The sequence below is a fragment of the Ruditapes philippinarum genome, unplaced genomic scaffold (assembly GCF_026571515.1).
Source record: "Ruditapes philippinarum isolate M1 unplaced genomic scaffold, ASM2657151v2 ctg1578_1_1_1_1, whole genome shotgun sequence".
Classification (NCBI taxonomy): Eukaryota; Metazoa; Mollusca; class Bivalvia; order Venerida; family Veneridae; genus Ruditapes; species Ruditapes philippinarum.
This window is the reverse complement of record NW_026862400.1, coordinates 61471-81677: the sequence shown is the minus strand read 5'-3', so window position 1 is coordinate 81677 and position 20207 is coordinate 61471. Positions and strand designations below refer to the sequence as shown.

The 20207-nt window shown below is 32.5% G+C and overlaps 1 protein-coding gene across 1 annotated transcript in view; it reads right to left on the bottom strand.

Annotated features, from left to right (window-relative positions):
* LOC132718978 (uncharacterized) overlaps positions 1-19054 on the bottom strand; it is a 70215-nt gene extending 51161 nt beyond the window's left edge. Inside the window, exons 1-11 of the mRNA XM_060702704.1 lie at positions 18990-19054; positions 14466-14554; positions 8879-9055; positions 8292-8402; positions 7495-7617; positions 6644-6754; positions 6012-6134; positions 5283-5386; positions 4622-4788; positions 1698-1806; positions 951-1146 (exon numbers count right to left, since the gene is read on the bottom strand). Of these exons, the coding sequence (XP_060558687.1) occupies positions 951-1146; positions 1698-1806; positions 4622-4788; positions 5283-5386; positions 6012-6134; positions 6644-6754; positions 7495-7617; positions 8292-8402; positions 8879-9055; positions 14466-14505 (1261 nt within the window). The 5' untranslated portion in view covers positions 14506-14554; positions 18990-19054. The remainder of the gene's footprint in view (positions 1-950; positions 1147-1697; positions 1807-4621; positions 4789-5282; positions 5387-6011; positions 6135-6643; positions 6755-7494; positions 7618-8291; positions 8403-8878; positions 9056-14465; positions 14555-18989) is intronic.
* Between the last annotated feature and the right edge of the window lie 1153 nt (positions 19055-20207).

The following is a 20207-nucleotide window of genomic DNA, read 5'->3' as shown; positions in this document are numbered from 1 at the left end:
GTCAATGCTTTTTTAAGTGATCTTGTGAGTTAATTGACAGATACTTACGGTAAAAGTTTTACTATAGCATTAGAATTTCTTTATTTTCCAATGATGTAACTATAATGGGACAATGATAATGCGTGTCACGACAAAACCAACATAATGGTTTGCGACCAGCATGGATCCAGACCAGCCTGCGCATCCGCGCAGTCTGATCAGGATCCATGCTGTTCGCTATCAGTTTCTCTACTTGCTATAGGGTTTGTAAGCGAACAACATGGATCCTGATCAGACTGCGCGGATGCGCAGGCTTGTCTGAATCCATGCTGGTCGCAAACCCATTATGTTGGTTTTGTCGTGACGCGGCTCATTTGTTACATAAGTTTCCCCATATTTCAGAGACTTATATCATATATAGTCTATCGAAATATTCCAATTCAACTGAAAATGCGTGAGTGGTTTTAATTGTAAAAGTATTTTCTCCCCATGGATATATACAAAAATGTCAAATTAAAAAATAACACTAAAACAAGAGTACACATGCGCGCGTTAGTTTATAACTATTTAGGGAAGAATAGAAGGAATGAAAGGTCTTTCTTGTTGACCCTTATTGCATTAAATATCTTAAACAAACTCGTTCATCTTTCAATTTGGAAAAACAACATTGATCATTTTAAGAGGAAAAAATAAAAAAAATGTCAAAACATCAGTATTGGCCGAGTAGCGGACAGTATAGACCATGATCAGACGGAATATCCCAGCTTGACTAGTCTCCTGGGTAAAATTTGCTGCCGCCGTTGAAGAGATATTGGTCGGAGGGCGTATACGTATGATCATCCGTCGCTTATAACTTAAATTTATTTTCATAACATGATTAAATCTATATTTACTTATTGTTTATTTTTTATTTATATACTTTATTTTTTATTCATATACGGGGATGATGTATGTAAAATAATTGTACATACCAAATGTTCTGTTGGCGCAAAAAATATCTCCTAGTTTTACAAGACTTCGACCTACTCCGGGTTCTGAGTGCACGTGCTGTATAGGCAGTAATGTTTTATTAGTTACTTTTCCCTCATCCTGTTTTGTTAAAGTGGTGCCGTCACAGTTACAGTTAGAACTCGCTGTATCACATACATCAAACTGTCCGCATAGACACTGAAGATAGAATATATGAGCCGCGTCACGACAAAACCAACAAAGTGTGTTTGCGACCAGCATGGATCCAGACCAGCCTGCGCATCCGCGCAGTCTGATCAGGATCCATGCTGTTCGCTTACAGACCCTATAACAAGTAATCAACTGATGGCGAACAGCATGGATCCTGATCAGACTGCACGGATGCACAGGCTGGTCTGGATCTATGTTGGTCGCATACCCACTATGTTGGTTTTGTCATGACGGCTCATAGGTAAAATGTACTAAAGGCATCTGACATCTTCTACCTTAACACGTTAACACAAGTAAACAGTGTCAATGTGAAATTAAAAAATCACAGCATAAAATAGTCAAAGTCAATCGGTATCTGATTCTACATTTTCATGTAATGATACATATACGCATTTGTTTGACTATTCAGTTAATATTGGAATATATCACTCTTGGAAATGTGACATCTCTGAAACAATATCAAATGAAAAAGGGTAATACATTATTTCTTCAAAATAAGATATGTTCAATAAATACAAGAAACAAACAGAATTTCTTACGTTGTTAGTTTCGGTTGAACCACCCCAGTTGTACTGAATATCCCCGTTCCCATCTTCCCACCAATCATTGAAGGCGTCCATAAACGGTGCGCCTTTGTAGCATTTGTTACTGTAAAATAAATGACAATAATACTTAAAGATAAAAAAAAACAACAACAAAAAAACAACAAAAAAAACAAAAAACAATTTTTTAGGCTGACACGTCAATAACGTTGCATATTTAAAATTTTATACAATATAGCATAGTAAGTTTTTCCTTTTATCCTTCAACAAATTAAAATCATACTTCTATATGATAATTACATGTACAACACTTAGTGTCATTACACGATTAACACAATTGATATATATATCCATACTCTGATCTTTTATTCAAATAACAATAGATTTAACATCAAACATTGACATGACTGTGCTCTTTTTTTAACAAAATGTTATCGTAAAATTCCCATTGTAATAGTAAGAATAACAGGTCAGGTATTTATGCATAAAGTGAGAGATGTTCACGAAGTAAGAATTAAAGTGCTCAGTGAGTAATGTTCAGGGTGTGATAAGTGTTCAGTGAGTAATTTTCATGGTATGAGAAGTGTAATGTTCATGGTATGAGAAGTGCTATGTGAGTAATGTTCAGTGAGTAATGTTCATGATGTGAGTAGTGAGTAATGCTCAGAGTGTGAGTAGCGCTCAGTGAGTAATGTTCAGGGTGTGAGAAGTGTTCAGGGAGTAATGTTCATGGTGTTCAGTGAGTAATGTTCAGGGTGTGAGAAGTGTTCAGGGAGTAATGTTCATGGTGTGAGTGGTGTTCAGTGAGTAATGTTCAGGGTGTGAGAAGTGTTCAGTGAGTAATGTTCATGGTGTGAGTAGTGTTCAGTGAGTAATATTCTGGTGTGAGTGGTGTTCATGGAGTAATGTTCAGGGTGTGAGTAGAGCTCAGTGAGTAATGTTCAGGGTGTGAGTAGTGCTAGTGAGTAATGTTCAGGGTGTGAAAAGTGCTTAATGAGTACTGCTCATGGTGTGAGAAGTGCTCAGTGAGTAATGTTCATGGTGTGAGAAGTGTTCTGGGAATATTGTTCAAGATGGGCTTAAGTGAGTAATGTACATGCACTGAGTAAAGTTACAATATTTGACCGTGCGACCTCATACACGCATCAAGGGCAATGTAAAGCAAGTGACCGCACGACCATATGTACGCATCACAATTGTCCCCTTTGGTTTAAGAGGATAAAAAAAGCCATTTCATAAAACCCCTTATATAATTAAGGGGTGTATATGAAAAATGACAATAAAATAATTAATCTGTCATTCCAAATACGGGCGAATTGCCGAAGAGGAAGACAGACTGTTTTAGCACAAACTTTAACACACGTTTTTCAGGGATTATATATATTGCTTAATTTATACCAAAATAATGACTTATAAATTTGAATATTAAATACTTGACGTGTTTCCATCTTTAACTGGCAAATGTTTAAAATAAACATTAAAAAGAACTGTATAATCACCTTGATATCATATTCCAACAATTATATCTGGAGGTTGTTAGAGTAAAAAGTCTATCTATCATTTATCACACATGGATACTTCATAAAATTAGAATAACATTTTCCGGAACTAAATGGAAACTAGCTATATTTAGCTGGTTAAGTTATACGCCACACAGTTAAAAGTATAAAGCTATATCTTATGAAATGCTTTTATGAAAATATTCAACAGTGAATTTATATTGCTTACATAATGTAATGGTCGGCTCTTGAATGATTTATTACATAGAATGGTTATATAAATAGATATGAGCCGTGTCATGACAAAACCAACGTATTGCGTTTGCGACCAGCATGGATCCAGACCAGCCTGCGCATCCGCGCAGTCTGATCAGGATCCATGCTGTTCGCTTACCAACTCTATACAAGTGGAGAAACTGACAGCGAACAGCATGGATCCTGATCAGACTGCGAGGATGCGCAGGCTGGTCTGGATCCATGCTGATCGCAAACGCATTATGTTGGTTTATTCATGGCGCGGCTCATATTGTAAATAGAAAAAAAAATGTTTTCGAACAAAATATTATGCTGGATTTTAAAAGTGTTAAGACAAGATACTACCATATTTCTTTTACACAACATTTTTGAATTATTTTATTTTTAATTCAAACAATATGTATTTGTAACAGATATTTACATAACTTTATACACTTTAACGAATTTTTGGTGAGTAAAGGCTTGCAAGTCAAAAGACAGTCACAATCTAAAAATCTTTTTCCACTCTAACGACATTCGCCTAGATTTTAAATTTAACTTCCAATAATTGTTTGTCTTTTAATTTGTGTCAATTTTCATATAACATGTACGAGTATATATGTCGTTTTTCGATTTCTAAGAAAGGCACATCTCCCGAAAATAATGCAATTTAATCTTAATAATTCTGAGGATTATTGTTAAGAGTTTATACACTAGTTAATTGTAAACATAGCATTTTAACCCCGAATTGATCAGGCAGCGAAGGGACAGACGAGAGGTAAATCCTTAGTTGATCGTCCCAACTGCTCCCCGCCCTTGCCCAGGGATTGGTCGGCCGAAGTTTCAGAAAAAGGGAAACTGTCAAACTTATGGCATATGTATATATATAGATATCGCCCAAAATACGAAGACGTATTGGCAATTATGCAATCGTATAAGTGGACCAGTTCATAAAATCTCCGGCCTTGATCGAATTGCCCTGCTTTGAGTATGGAACAATCTATTCGAGGTTTAAATGAGTTCAATATTATAATACTAAATTTGAGCTGCCAATTATATTGAGCAAGACCAGATAACTCGCTTGCGACGGCTGGCTTGGGTCTATATTGACTGTAAAAGCTCATAGCCTAGGAACGTTCAGTTCTGGCAGGTTTAGGGTTAATGTAATATCAAGGTTTGTCGGCTTACCTCTGTTTCTGGAAACAATACTGAGATGATTCTATAACAGCCTTAATTTCCTCAAGAGTTTGTTCATATCTGTATGTAATGTCCTTTGTGTTTCCTTTGATCCAGTTGTTGGGGTTTAAAATTTTCAGTTTCGTTATCCCAAAGTCAACTCTTAGTTCACAGTACACCTATTAAAAGCAAGAAAAAAGCGCTCAAGATAATGTTGTAAATTTGCATGGTATACACTAAAAACAAATGTTACTCAAGCACGTTTTCTCGTATATTTTCGTTGCGAATCTTTATCTTGAAATCAATTAATATATAAGGTATAACCAATTTTATTTTTAAAGTTCAAAATTAGACTTTAGAGTGGACACAAATAATAAGTAAAATTTTGGGAAAAGGGGCAATCTAGAGCAATAAGATAACAGACTCTGTTTGATTATGATCATGGCAATTGAAAGCACAGCACCCATTTTCACAAATAAGCACGGGCTCATGACTGGATTATATAAACGTCACAAATATCCAATAAAAAAACGACGTCACAAAAGTGCAAATAAAAACGCCGTGATTTCCGAATGGAAATCGATGTTACTTACGTACAGTGAAAGTGTTACACACTACTAATTTTTTTAGAATGATGCAGATTATTTTAGGAACATATTCAACACAAACTTACATTGATTGGTCCAAGAACGTCCGTACCATCAGGATCTATTGTATACCGGCCAGATGAGGCTTTCGGAAACATGATACGAACTTCGTGGCAGTTTATTGGTAATTCTATAATAGATAAATAGGCTAATAATACGGTGATTTTTAAAAGTACATTTGTTTTTTTATACTTTTGTTTATAATGAATTGTTAGATATTCCGCGGTATTTTGTATCTAGATGTGTTCAAACTTTTTATAAGTGTCTTCATAAACAGTTCTTAACTACATGATCGGTATTTTAACAAGTGTTTTAATTGTCGTCTGCATTTACTCGTATATGACGTCATCTATTGTAAACCCTCGATGTTTTTGAAGTTGAAAGTGATGTATATTTCAATCTTAATCCGAAATATGTTTTGTTTGTTTTATTTTATTCTGGTCATAAATAGACTTGTACTTCCATTTCCAAACAACGAAAGACCGATGGGAACGGAGATGAAATCGGGAATCGATGAAGTTAAAATGTCCCCAACGGTCTTTTGTTCTGAACAGCATTTACAATTCTCCGCTGCACGAAAACGTGACAATCTTTGAATATGTAGCGGAAATCATTTCAACTCTTGCCGAAAAACGATATATATGAAAACTGTCTTTACACAGAGTTGTGGAAATTTGAGACGATTTGATCTATTTTCACTTTAAGGGAATAAAAAGGTCATAATATAGAGCAGAATAATACCAAATAGTGCTTACTTTCACAAGATTTGCCGTCTCCCTTGTAGCCATTGAAACACGTGCAAACATATCCTCCAGGAGTATCCGTGCATTCCGCATATTCAGAACAATCATGTGTTCCGTCCTCACATTCATTTATGTCTACAAAGAAAACAATAAAATTTTATCGCCCTGTTAAAACAAACATTTTAAAGCAATGTTTGAAACAAAACCGACCGGACAAAAATTCATGTCAGAGAAATATTTTTTGACAGAACAAAAATTCATTTAAATTAAATATTAAAAAAAGATGAGCAAAAACATATTGTTTTAAGTATATTGTACGTGGAAGTTTATGACCTGTTTTAGATCGCTGACAACCAAACAGACGGCGACAAAGGTTTACCAGTTACTTTAGCGGCTTTCCTAATATTATAACAATTAAGTATATAGTTAAAATCCTAGGAAAGGCAAACTAATTCATGACACTTTAACAATTTACTATTAAAGTTATCAGCTAATTATAACAACAGGCCATAAAAGAGAGAAAAGCAAGCAAATGAGCAAAACTCAAGCCTTTTATAATCACAGCTTTCACGAAGAGAGGAATCTACATCTTGAGAAAAAGATAAAATAAAACATCAAACTTTTTTTTCAGTAATATGACTTACTTTGACAATTCTGTGGTGTATCAATGAAACCCGGTTTACATTTACAAAGCCCTGTAGGGATATCACAGACTTCAGTTCTTGTCTCGCAATGGTTGTCGTTTTCACATGAATCTGTTAAAAACAAAACAAAATATTAGGTTATACTCTTCTCGTTGGATTTTACGATAAATCGATAAATAAGAATAAAAGTAATTGGCATTTCTATTTGAAAGGCCCTGTTCGCCAGGAAAAAAGAATATCCGGTTTCATTCTTCGACTTAAATGGTAGATTTAACATAATTGGTTTCTTACTTTGCTAGACTACGACTATTCGGTTTCATACTTCAAATTTGTAAATTCAACATACTTGCTATAATACGAATATTCGGTTTCACACTTCGACAAAGTCCGAATAATCGGTTTAATTCTTCGATAAAACTCAGCAATACAGTGCGGCTGATAGAATACAATAACTTATAGAGACACGTATATACTAAGGACAAAATCAAAAGACCCGTGAAAACTTAGGACAAAATCAAAAGACCCGTGAAAACTTAGGAAAAAATCAAAATCAAAAGACCCGTGTAAACTTAGAACAAAATCAAAAGACCCGTGTAAACTTAGAACAAAATCAAAAGACCCGTGTAAACTGAGAACAAAATCAAAAGACCCGTGTAAACTTAAGACAAAGTCAAAAGACCCGTGTTAACTTAGAACAAAATCAAAAGACCCGTGTAAATTTAGGATAAAATCAAATAGGCCCGTGTAAACTTAGGACAAAATTAAAAGGTCCGCGTTTTTGCCGATTACCAAGAGATTGAAAATATATAAATATTGACATATTTTGACAATAAGTAAAAGCAGTAACTCACGACTACAGTGTGTCCCGTTTCCATAGAAATGTAGGTCAGTCCTGCATCTGCACACAAATGACCCCTCTGTGTTATTACAAGTTGCATTTTGATGACACAAGTTCATTAAACATTCGTCGATATCTGTGTATAGAAGAAATAAATACAATTGTTATATACGAGGAATACTAAAAAGTTCGTGGTCTATCATTTTTTACTCTGTGTATAAAACAAACTTGGTTGGTATGAAATGAAAGGGTGTCTTTATTTCTTTAAGTGAGCTTTACTTTTATCGTAAATTTTTATTTCCGTCACGAACTATTTGGAATTTAATTACCACGGAAACTCAACATCGGCTTACAAAACGTTTTAAAAAGATGTAGACCAATGTTGAATTAAATTGAACGGTCATTTAATGATGAAACCAAAGAACATCTAATAATAATAATTTTAATGACATATATCTAAAATTCGAACTTTTGAATACACTGTGAAAATAAGTGTTTAAGACAGTGATTGAAAACAAATTTTCTTTGGGCACGATATACATTGTAAACTAGAAATAACTTATGAAAAGTAACAATGTTTTCCTTGAGATATATTTATATATTTGATAGAAAAGTACTCAATATGTAATATTTAAGAGTTGAAACATTTTAAAACCTTTTAACAAGTAGAGAAACTGATAACTAACAGCATGGATCCAGATCAGACTGCGCGGATGCGCAAGTTGGTCTGGATCCATGCTGGTCACAAACGCATTATGTTGGTTTTGTCGTGACGCGGCTCATTTATATTCTTTCTTTTAAATTATTTACCTGTGCAGAGTAAATTTGGCTCTCCCTCGTAACCTTTGTTGCATTCACACATCTTTTCATCATTACAGAATGCATTAGTGTGGCAATCACTATCTTGCGTACATAGTTTTGCTGAAAAAAGTATAACATATGTCTAATAAGCAATTTGTATAGATTAAAGGAACTCCACTGAGGTCCAAATACCTAAAAACATGCCATTTGAAATTCTAACATAGATCATCTGGGTGCACTTAAGATATTTTTCTTTTCGGTGTACCAACACAATTAGGGTGTATGGCACCGAAACAGGAAATATGGTCTTGCGGTGTTACATACATCAAGGCAACACCAGGAGTCAAAACCACCTCACCTTCTGAAGCTTTGTGATGCATAGACTAAAGTAATCCGAATCAATTAAGTCCCTCTTACGATCACGAAAGGATAAAATGTGACTGCAATTCTAATTCATGAACCCTGAACCCCCCCCCCCCCCTTCGCAAGAAGACTAACACTTTAAAGGCCGTACATGGCGACTTTCTAACTTTAATGGTAGATGAAACTCTCTGTATAATAAATATATGATAAGGGAAATTGGAAAATAAACTTACGTCCACATCCTTGACCAGCTAGCAAACCATCCCCCTCATAACCTTCCTTGCACGTACAAGTGAAATTTGTTTCGTCTATGTCAGTACATATTGCATTAGGATGACATACAGTAAATGCATGTTGAGAACAGCCATAACTTTCCAAATCTTCCGCCTTAAGCTGACCAGACAATATACCTTTAATTAAAAAATGTTATACAGTGACGTTAGTGAATCAGCAATTGATTGATTAATTAATTGATTGATTGATTAATTGATTGATTGAGTGAGTGAGTGAGTGAGCGAGTGAGTGAGTGAGTGAGTGAGTGAGTGAGTGAGTGAGTGAGTGAGTGAGTGAGTGAATGAGTGAGGAAATTTGACCATATAAGACCATTCATCGTCAATATTTTTTTTTAACCTTTACGGATTAAAAAAGATCTATCAAAAAGTTATAGGATACTATTTTATCAACAAAATGTATTTAATTATCATAAAGTTTGTTATTTCCATTACGTTAATTTTTTTAAATGTAGAAATAAGTGAAAAGACTGTTTTATTACGCTATTTAATACAATAAAATATTTTTAAAAATGATCATATTTATTGACCTTAATTGTATATTTAATGAAAAAAACAAATTTCATCCCAAATATTAAAATTTCCATTAGAATGACAATTTCTACTATGCATACAGCTCTGTGATGTACTCATAATTTTAACAAATAAAACTCCGTTTAGGATGATATAATGGTGATTATTCATTTTTGTTGCATCAAATAAAGACTTGTAAAATTATTTTCATTGTTATAATTTTATCCAAAACACGACGTTTCCGCTCTTGTTACATCCATACGCAAGCGCATACGCTCCTAAAAATAATCGGCATATTGCTTATATTGAAAACAATAATGATATTGAAGACGAGTACAATTAAATTTTGATCTGTGTTTTTGCCATTGTAGTTATATATCATATAAAAGAACGAAAAAGTACATAAAAAGACAAAGAATTTCAAAATGTTTTTTTTTTTTTCATAAAATATAGAAATTTAAGTTTAAACAAAAAGCAAAAATTATTTTTAATAAATACGCGTAATCAAAAGTCTACAGTGTATGATAATTCAATATGAGTCTCAATCTAATTTCAGACTGTAAAAAAATCCAATTCAGCCAGTGAATATGATAGTACACCCAGTGAATATGATTTTATAAAAAGTTGTGTTGACTACTATTTGGACCAATGAGAATGTAACTATATTAAGATCATATAATAAAACTTCGTCATGCACTCACGAGAGCACATAACCCGAGTATCACATTATTAAGCAACCACTCAATTTCTTAAACAAAAAAAACTGACGTTTCAGTGAGAAAGAACAGCATTTTGTTTGTTTATGTTGTTGGATTGTCTAGATTTTTTCTACAGTGTATATGCAAATGAAATAAACAAGAATCAGCCTTTTGATACTGTAAGTACGATTCTCTTTCAAGTCAAACAATAAAAGCCGTAATTGTAATTATCTAAAAGGACGAAAATTTCCAACCGTCAATCAATGCACCGCAACAATAGCATCAATGCTCCCTATCAAGCTGTGACAAGACACAATATTCTGACACCAAGAGGCGTTCAAATTGAGCGCATATGTTACATGCCCCAATGATTGTTTTGCTTAGCTCCTATTGTAATTCTAACAAGTAATGAAATACCATTGGGATAAAGAAATAGCCTCATGCCAGGCGTTCTTTTATGCAATAGATTCTTTATCAGCTTTCGTTTAAAGTCTTTATTTGATAAACAACACATGTTACAAATCATCAGATAAAAGCATACACAGGACTGGTCTTCGTGAAAATGTAAATCCTATATTGCGTGGTTTGGTTTTTTTAGTAATCGAAAACTCATTGTCTTATATATATTATTTGTATTTTTAAATGATGAAAAAGAAACATTTTTTTAAAAAGTCGTAGATTACAAAATCTGTGGGCGGTGATTATGTTTGTAAAGATTGATCTGTCTTAGGTTAAACAACCGGCCTTGACCATATATTAGTTGTCATAGAGTTTCAACTTCAATCAATAGCCTCATCTGGCACGATTGTTCATTAAAACTACTAAAAGATTGAGCCAATTTTGTGGCTTCAAGATTGTCAAAAAGCTTTAACATTAATGATGAAAAAAATATCTGTCCAGAAGCAAGAGTTACTAGCAAACGCATACTTTTTTCGTTTAAATTGACATTATGACCTTTTTACGCTTATAATGACTTCTTTTCATAGTTGTCTTGGCATTCTAAATGGATGCCGTGATGGCGTATCGGAAATGTTACCTGATACGTTGTTATCTAACGAAAAACATGTTTTGATCTTATCAAAATGTTTTTGTTCCGTTTTGACATAGGAGAACTTGCTTTCTTGTCTTGAAAATCACGTTATCTTTTAGTCATAATTACGTGAACCGTCTTTACAAAAGGTGTTGTTTGTTATTTAAAGCACCTTAATTATAGATGTGAACAGAATAGATTGTACACTCACCGTATATTCATCTGTAATTTGATAAATGTAAGCGATTATTTCATGTATGCACCACCGAATAATAAGTAAATTAACAAATTTGGAAATCAGTAAGATGTAGCATGACTTTAATCAACAAATACAGAAATAATAAACCTTAAAAAACTATCAAATATTATATAGCTTAATTCTCTTTAACCAACACAATTCACTGATTGTCCTAACCAAAATTATGTTACAGAAACATTGCTCTTAAATGTTTTATATTTCGATAGGTCTGTAAAATTCCATGGCATTTTTATTTATTATAACTAGAAAAAAAGAAGTAAATGTTCCATATGCAAAAGTCTTTTACTGTTTGATAACCTTTTTTAAAAAAAATTATGCCCCGTATTCAATGTTGAAATATTGTGGGGATGCTGTTAGGGAACTTTCTTGAACTTCAGTATCATATTTTGCAGTTGATTTAGCGTGGTAGTCTGCATATATTTCACACTGGCGTCTTGATAAACGAATTAGTACATTTATATTTTTTTAAATAATCATCATATACCCCTTTATGAACAAAATTAAGCTTCAACTAATATAGTTGATAAATTTTCCACAACTGTTATCAAAGTAGACATATTTTCCATTTTATTTAGTTTTCTCGTTAAGTGCAACGCATTTTTTTACTTTGGGACCACATGCCGCTTTTCATGGAGTGGTCCTTACGTGTCACATTGAAGGTTCTATGAAAACCGCTATATGAACATATCTGCGAATGTTTCAAAATTCAAAATGTCGAATTCTGCCTAACCCGGTGATAGTGGGCTGGTAGTTGCAATAACCATTACAGTCCATAGATAGACTCAAACAAACTGAGCCTGCAACATTTTCAATTTTGACATGTTTGTCATTTCTTTCGGGATTCATTTTTTTCATTTTACAAATTTCGTTTCAAAGGATTAAAATAATCTTGAATGAAGACATATTCATCAAATCAAATCACTAGATTGCTGTAGGTTACTTTAATGTTAATGAAGATTGTGATATGTAACAGACAAGAGAAAATCATTTAATAAATTTAACATATACAAATATATACGACAATGCACTTGTGTTTTTAAAAAATCTCGAAAAGGGAGATCACTCTAGAGCAATGAAAACAAATACAAATGAATGAAAATCGAATTCTCGGTTTTCCTAATGCTGATGAAATAGGCATCACTGGAGACATAATCATATAATACTGGAATATTGGCCCTTTTATTTATCTATAGCTATTTTTTTCTCTCAACCTTTAACGTTTTAATGCGGAAGAAAGCAAGGCGCTGCAATTTCACCCCATTTATTTATTTATCTATTTATCTATCTATCTATCGACGAATCAGGCAATATTTCATTTGCAGAAATATTTACTCCTGTAGAGACAGTTTGAAGGTGTTCATTGCATTATCTGGGACGGAATACAACCTTTTACAAATTTTACAAAGGTGCTGACAACCTAAATTGTTCTTAAGATTACCAAATTTCTATTGTACAGCTAGCGCTAACATTGAAAAATGGGATTCCTCAAGGAACGCAGAAAACAGCAAAATTGAAAATGTTGCAGGCTCGGTTAATGTACAGAAGTGGTAAGTGCAAGCTATAGTTCACAGTCTCGTAACACCGGATTAAGTAGTAGGAAATTGGTAAAATTTCTAAATATCAATTAATTTAAATTTTGGCATTATAATCAAATGTCATAAAATTACAGAACAATAATCCTTTCATTTTACGATAGGATAAAAATAATATACAGGTTTTAGTCTACAGTCATGTTAATATTTATATTCACTCATTATTGTAAAAATATACATTATATATTCAGTATCTGGACAGACTCAGTAGAGTAGAAAAAACAACCGAAAAACACCACCGGCTTAAGCATTTAAGAATGAAATGGTAATATTTTGAATTAAGAAAAACCTGTATATGTGTTCATATGGAATATTGTGCAATTACATGTACATAACACACGGCGTATGGACCTCAAGTTAAATAATGTGTATGACCTAAACAAGAAATATGCAAACTAAATAAAATTGAACTTTGAATGGTGAATGGATGAGTTCAATTTGGAAGATGTACAAGTCCATTTCAGATAGTTAATTTGTTAAGGGTAAAGGTCCGCAAAAATACCATCTCTTATTGACAGATGGCGATTTTCAATCATTTTCTTTCTTTATTTTTACTGCTGTCGAGTGATCTCCCCTGCATAGCATTTTCTTTAAATTGCAAGACATTAAAAATACATGTAATTTGATGCACATGGCTTTTTTGTTAAATGCATGTATGTTTATTTACAATTTTAATGACATAACATATCTTATACATAAGAATTATAAGCAATGTCACTGTATTAATGGAATTGGCCTATATTTTCTTCTTACATTGACTATTTTTTGCCAAAATGCGAAGCCATTTCCTCGTGACAACTTTCCCGGTCAATTTATGTTATAATTGGAATTAAATGAGATTTTCCCGTATGTGAAGTGCGGCCTAAAGTTCACGAAAATGCATATTGTATATAATGTCTCGACATGGAATTGCACGACCGTGCATATATTTTGGGATGACGTCGTTTTCGTTATACTTCGTTGTACTATTGGCGCGTCAATACCGTTCTTATTTTGAATCTATGTGATATAATATATTCGTGTAGATTCAATACTAAACTTTTTGAACTCGTATAAAACAATATATTGCTTGCCAGAGGCTGGCATAATATCATTTTATTCAACTCGTTCAATACATTTAGTATTAAACCAACACTCATTCAATATCCTCAATAAAACACACAGTAAATTAAATACATGTATGTATGTATGATAATTATTATTATATATAATGTGAATGCCAGACGAAATCAATGCTGCAAACGTTTAGCCCATGTTATATAATGAGAGCAGCTACCGTAACAAATAAATACAAAAACAACATTTCCAGTCTTTTACATGAATACAATCATTTTCCATTTGGACACAGAAATACAGCTCAGTAGGTGTCCAGTGGCACATATTTTTTGCCGCCGTAAAATCCCGATACAGCTTAATGTGATTACAAAATTTGTCTTACCCAGCAAAAGCACCACTCCGATTTGATATAAATGTCTCATTGCCGCTGTTGCAGCGTTCCGGTCTTAGTCTTATTGTCAGCTGTGAAATCTGAAATCGAAAACAAACAAATTGTAAGATGAAAAAAAAACAACAAAAAAAAACGAAACTTGAAATAGAAAAAAAAAATTGTATGATAGAAAAAAACTGAAACCCTAAAAAGTTTCTAACATAGCAAAATTGAAAATGTTTTAGATACGGTTTGTCCATGAATGGCAGTGATAAATGCAATCTACCTACTGTCTATGTCCCACCCCATCACCGGTTTAATAAGTTTGACAGTTTAAATTAACAAGATTGTTCTTGACTTATGTAGGACCAGTCCTGCTTCAGAATTTCATACCCATTTGACAATGCTTTCAAAACATCTATGAAATCCGTAGATGTAAAATAAGCTGTACACAAATAAGTACTTTTTAAAAGTTGTGATTCCTTTTTCTGATGAATTGATTGTTTGTTGCACTTACCTCTCTTTGTCGTTTAAATCATTTGTAGAAGGAATATTTTTCAACTTGTGATATTCATTTGTTATCAAATATCTGGTGCATAAACATGTTATTAAATAGAAATAAAATACAAGAATATATTATGTAACATATTATTGCTGAGTTTTGAGGTTGGCGCACAGTTATATATGTGTAATTGCTGCTTTGCAGACTTGACAGTTTAATACAAAATTCATATACGTTCTATTCACTGTAGCGCCTAAAACGTTCGTTTGCCTTCTATAGAGACAAATCAATTTCTATAGTTTGATAGGTGAAATAGATTCTTTTTTTATTTTTACGATGATACAATGACATCAATTTGATAAGCTAGCCTGCGGCAAATATCTTGAATTATTCATCCAGATGTCATGATTGAAATCTTTAGGATTATTGATGACAAAACTCTCAGCGAATTTTCACTACATTTAAAACATATATCGGAGTGAAATATAGCAATGATTTGTTTACAGCTAGAAGAAAAGATATTTTAATCTCTTGTTGAGTTAACCAATTTATAAGAAAATAAAGCGTATTGAAAATGAGTTAAAACGTTAAAGAAATACATCATTATTTACATTCGATGAAAAGAAAATGTTTTATGCAAGGTGATCCTGGATTTACAAATTAAGAACAATAATACTAAAATTAACTAGATTAGACCATTGTCTTACCCCAGTATAAAAATGTATAAGAACTTTTAAACATGTTTTGACACATCTTACGTTATACACGAGAAGTGATATTCTTAAAGTGTATACAGAGATAAAATTGGTGGCTATAGTTTACAAAATTACTGTTTGAATTTTGAAACATAATGCTTCCAAGATACTTGTATAAAAAGAAATATGTTTGTATAGTTTTAAGAGCCAAAAGCATATGCATGAAATCATTGCTTGAAGGTCGACACTCTATTTACATTAACAATATAATATTTTATTCTGATGCAAGAAATTAAAATCGTATGTTTTAAGGCTTTTTTGGAGCTCAGCGGAGTTTCTTTAACTAACAATAACAAACGTTCTTGATAACAGAATGTACTAACATATTTCAAAGAGATGTTGATGATTATGAAAGTGCTATTGAAAGCATCACATGGTCATATTTTTCAACCAAACGTTATTCACAGCTACTGTAAAACTGCCATTCATTTGTGTTTCAGGGATTCCCTTTGCAACTAGGAGAGCTGTCTAAAAGTTTCCATTGTAATCTTATCACTGGTTATAGTTGATCCACTCAAATACCTTCTTGTCACACATGGTTACAAGAACGTTTACATATGCCATATACATAAAATAGTTTAATATCATCCCTAGGGCTATATATGAATATTATTGTTTACAGCAAAAGTACATCCTTGTTTGTTTATTTTCCGATGTTATATATTTTATACAATATGTTTCAAATCTAACACGTGTGACGATTTCCGGGAAATTTTCAAGATCTTTAAATCACTGTTCTGTTTAAAACTTTGACATTTCTATTATATAGGAAATTATTTGACACAAAATTTTTTGATTAATTAATAGAATATTTTTGCTGGACCAAACCTAAAACTGTTAATTTTTTTATTACATCTACAAAAGTGTAAATCATTATTATTGACGGAGTACAAGATGTGCAAGCAGTTAAACAGCATTGCAGTTAGAGTTAAGTTTAATAATATTCTATTGTGTTTGTATTTTTCTTCTTTGCAAAACCGATACAATTTCATATCAATAACATATTCATACATAAGACAAGCGATTAAAGAAGAATACGTTTACAATTTTAATATTGAAATAATTTCAAAAATAAAATAATAATAATTATCAATTCATAGTAATAACGTTGTAGTTGTTAATTAAAAAGCGAAAATGTCGGACCGTTAAAACCTTTACTTTTTCCGAATTAATTTTATTCGTATAAAATTATGCCTTGGAAAAACGAATAAATAGATTTGTCTGTTTATTTTTAGCGTCACTTTCTAATCAAAATTGATCATAATTAGTGGATGGGCCATTCCCATAAAAAAATAAATCCAAGAAATGATCGGCAGGCTTTGCAAATGATACATTGCCTTTTATATTAATTATAAAAAATACAATGGCGTATGTTATTATGAGATTTCAACTAGAACAAATTGAGCGCATATCACTTCTATAATCTAAGCTAATATATGAATCAAGGGAAAATAATGATAAAACTTATGATGGAAGCAAAAGTGGAAAAACACAAGAATATTGTATGTAATGTCATTTCTTTAGAAAACATAAATAGAGCAACTATAGTAGGTAGACAAGGGTAAATCTGCGTTAAGCTATGTACATTATTCTTCTTACATTTTTTTATTAAGAAACCGTGCCTCTCTATAATACTAAATATTTAAAAACTTAAGATTAGAAAATGATTTAATTCTTGTTAGAGGGTTTTAGATATTATGATTACCAACGAACTTTATGTTATTTTGTTTAATTAATGACCATAACATATGATGCCTTTATGCTTTTATTTCATACGATATAATTTTATATAATATAATAAAAAAATTCACATTACCTCTTATAAGCCCGTTGCGAAAATATTCATTAAACTAACGAATCTCAATCTACTGTAGCTTATATATTCTTGTTATTAAAGTGAAAAATACACTCAGCAATTTATGTTATGTTTAAATACTTCTTGCCAAAGAAATGTTTCGATTTCTTCACCGCAACATATGTTAAGCAGTGAAAAAAAAAACATGATGACGTTTTGATAACGCTTTAAAGGTTAAATGACTTGACGCAAAAAATATATCAGAATACGCGCCTTAAAGAACACCTCTTTAGTTTCTTTGATTGTCAATTCTTCCCTTGTAATTTTTAAAAGTCGATTTTACAAAAGCCGATGAAAGGGAGAGTGTTTGGGAATAAAGCGGAAGAAGGCATCAATCATCTCCTGTCCATTTACAGATACAATTTAACCAAAGTCAACGATTTCAGTCTTTTGTCCACAATTTCATATTTTACAGACGTTTTCGTTGTCATCAACGTTGCATAGATATACGTTTGCTTTTGTTAATTTCTAAGAATACTCATTGGTTCCCATCAAAACTGTTTACCATGATTTTGGCGGTATTATATGTATGAGACTGTACCTTTTTACGAAACGTATAATATGATAACAAATGCTCATTTGCACTTCTTCAGATTTATGCACGAAGAAAACTGCACGTTATTTTCGTACATCTACATTCCACGTTATTATGTCATTCGCCTTGTATGTTCAAGCTTAACCCGAGAAAACTCGTGCATTTTCATATCTTAGTGGTATAATAAAAGGGTGCTTAAATAAAAAAAAATATAAAAAAATAAAAGTTAAAAAACAAACAAAACAAATCGAGAATTGTTTTTGCTTCTAGAATTATAATTTCGTGTGTGTGTTTTATATTTACTCATTCATCCATTTTGCATTTCATGAGAATATGTTTCTATAGAAGGCAAGAAAACCTTGTAACTGATAAGTATTTGAGCCGCGTCAACCAACATAATGGGTTTGTGACCAGCATGGATCCAACCCAGCCTGCGCATACGCGCAGTCTGATCAGGATCCATGCTGTTCGCTATCAGTTTCTTTTATTGTAATAGAGTTGTTAAGCGAACAGCATGGATCATGATCAGACTGCGCGGATGCGCAGGCTGGTCTGGATCCATGCTGGTCGCAAACACACTATGTTGGTTTTGTCATGACACGGCTCAATTTTATTACTTGCAAATGGCTTATAACATGTAAATAAAGTTTTATTCAGATATGCAGAATTTACCGATAACAAAACTGATGTGTAATTATTGCAACATGACCGTGGTATATATGACAAATTGTGCTTTTATGGCAAATGATACAAAACACATGAACTACAAGCAAAACTAAACGGGGAAAACCTTTAGCTCATTCAGTTATTATTATATTTTAGTAAAATCATTTGGAAACTGAAAAGCCGCAAAAAAATATATATATAAAAGAATAGAACAATAACCTACCCCGTGCTAACTCCGGGCGCCAACTGAAAGAGGTACTCTAACTGTGTGAGCACTAATCGACAATTTGTATTAACAGGTAGCGCGTCATATGATATATTTAGTTACCATAACGATAAGCAGCTGTGACAAGGTACTTCATACCCAGATTTATTTCTAATAGAATGGCTCGCTAAGTAAATATATCTTCAGATTAAGTTACATCGGGACACCTAGAGCGCGTTTCTTGTGCGTGCCAGGTGTGTGCGTAGGAAACAGACAGGACATGACAAACAATCAGGAAGTTCTTTTGAGTGATGTTATAAGTACATCAAACAACTGTTCAAGAGTGCAAACAAACAAGCGATGAAACAAGAGTCTTGAATCAATGATTTTGATATCGCAAAAGTCATATTTTTTTCTGCACCAACAGCTGAAAATACCACCTTGTGGTGTCCTTGAACAACTAGAGATGCCCACTTTTGCACAACATGAGCTGCAAGAACGAATTGTTAAAGAAACAATTAAAAAGAAACTTGAAAAAATACCTAGATTTATACAATGGCAATTGCATTTCAATATATTCTCTATTCTCTTTCTCTGGATAATGAATCAGTGCAACGAAATATGAATTTGCTAAAACATATAGCAAACTGATTCATAAAAAATAAATATGTATGTACACAAATAAAACAATTTTATTCAATTTAGATATAACATCAGTGTTCAGTATGATAAAAATATCGGCTAAATCTGCAATGAAACATTTGGGGACAATATCATTATTAGATATGTTAACGTTCCCGAAATAGCGTAATTGCAATTTTATTCCAAATGTGTGATATATCGTTATTATTTCAAAATATAGCAAGTATCACTTTTCAAAATATCGATTTTACTATTATGTTTCAATATAATATGTGTAAAGCTTGCTCATACAAGCTAAGTTAATACGCACAAAGCATTCTGTAATAATATACCCTTTAATGGCATATTGCTCGTAAATAAGGCGGAAATGTAATTTTACACGCAAGTCTCGGAATTGGCAATTAATTCAAAATGTCGATTCATAATGCAAAATGTTTTGGTCCAGAATAGGCGTATCATATTTCAAACAATCAGTCATATGTGTCGTTTGATAGCTGGGAAGTTGCAATAATTAATTTATACACGAACCATTTTGATATAAGATATGTTTTGAAATAATATAAAACCTACCCTCGAAACAGCACGGTTGCATTG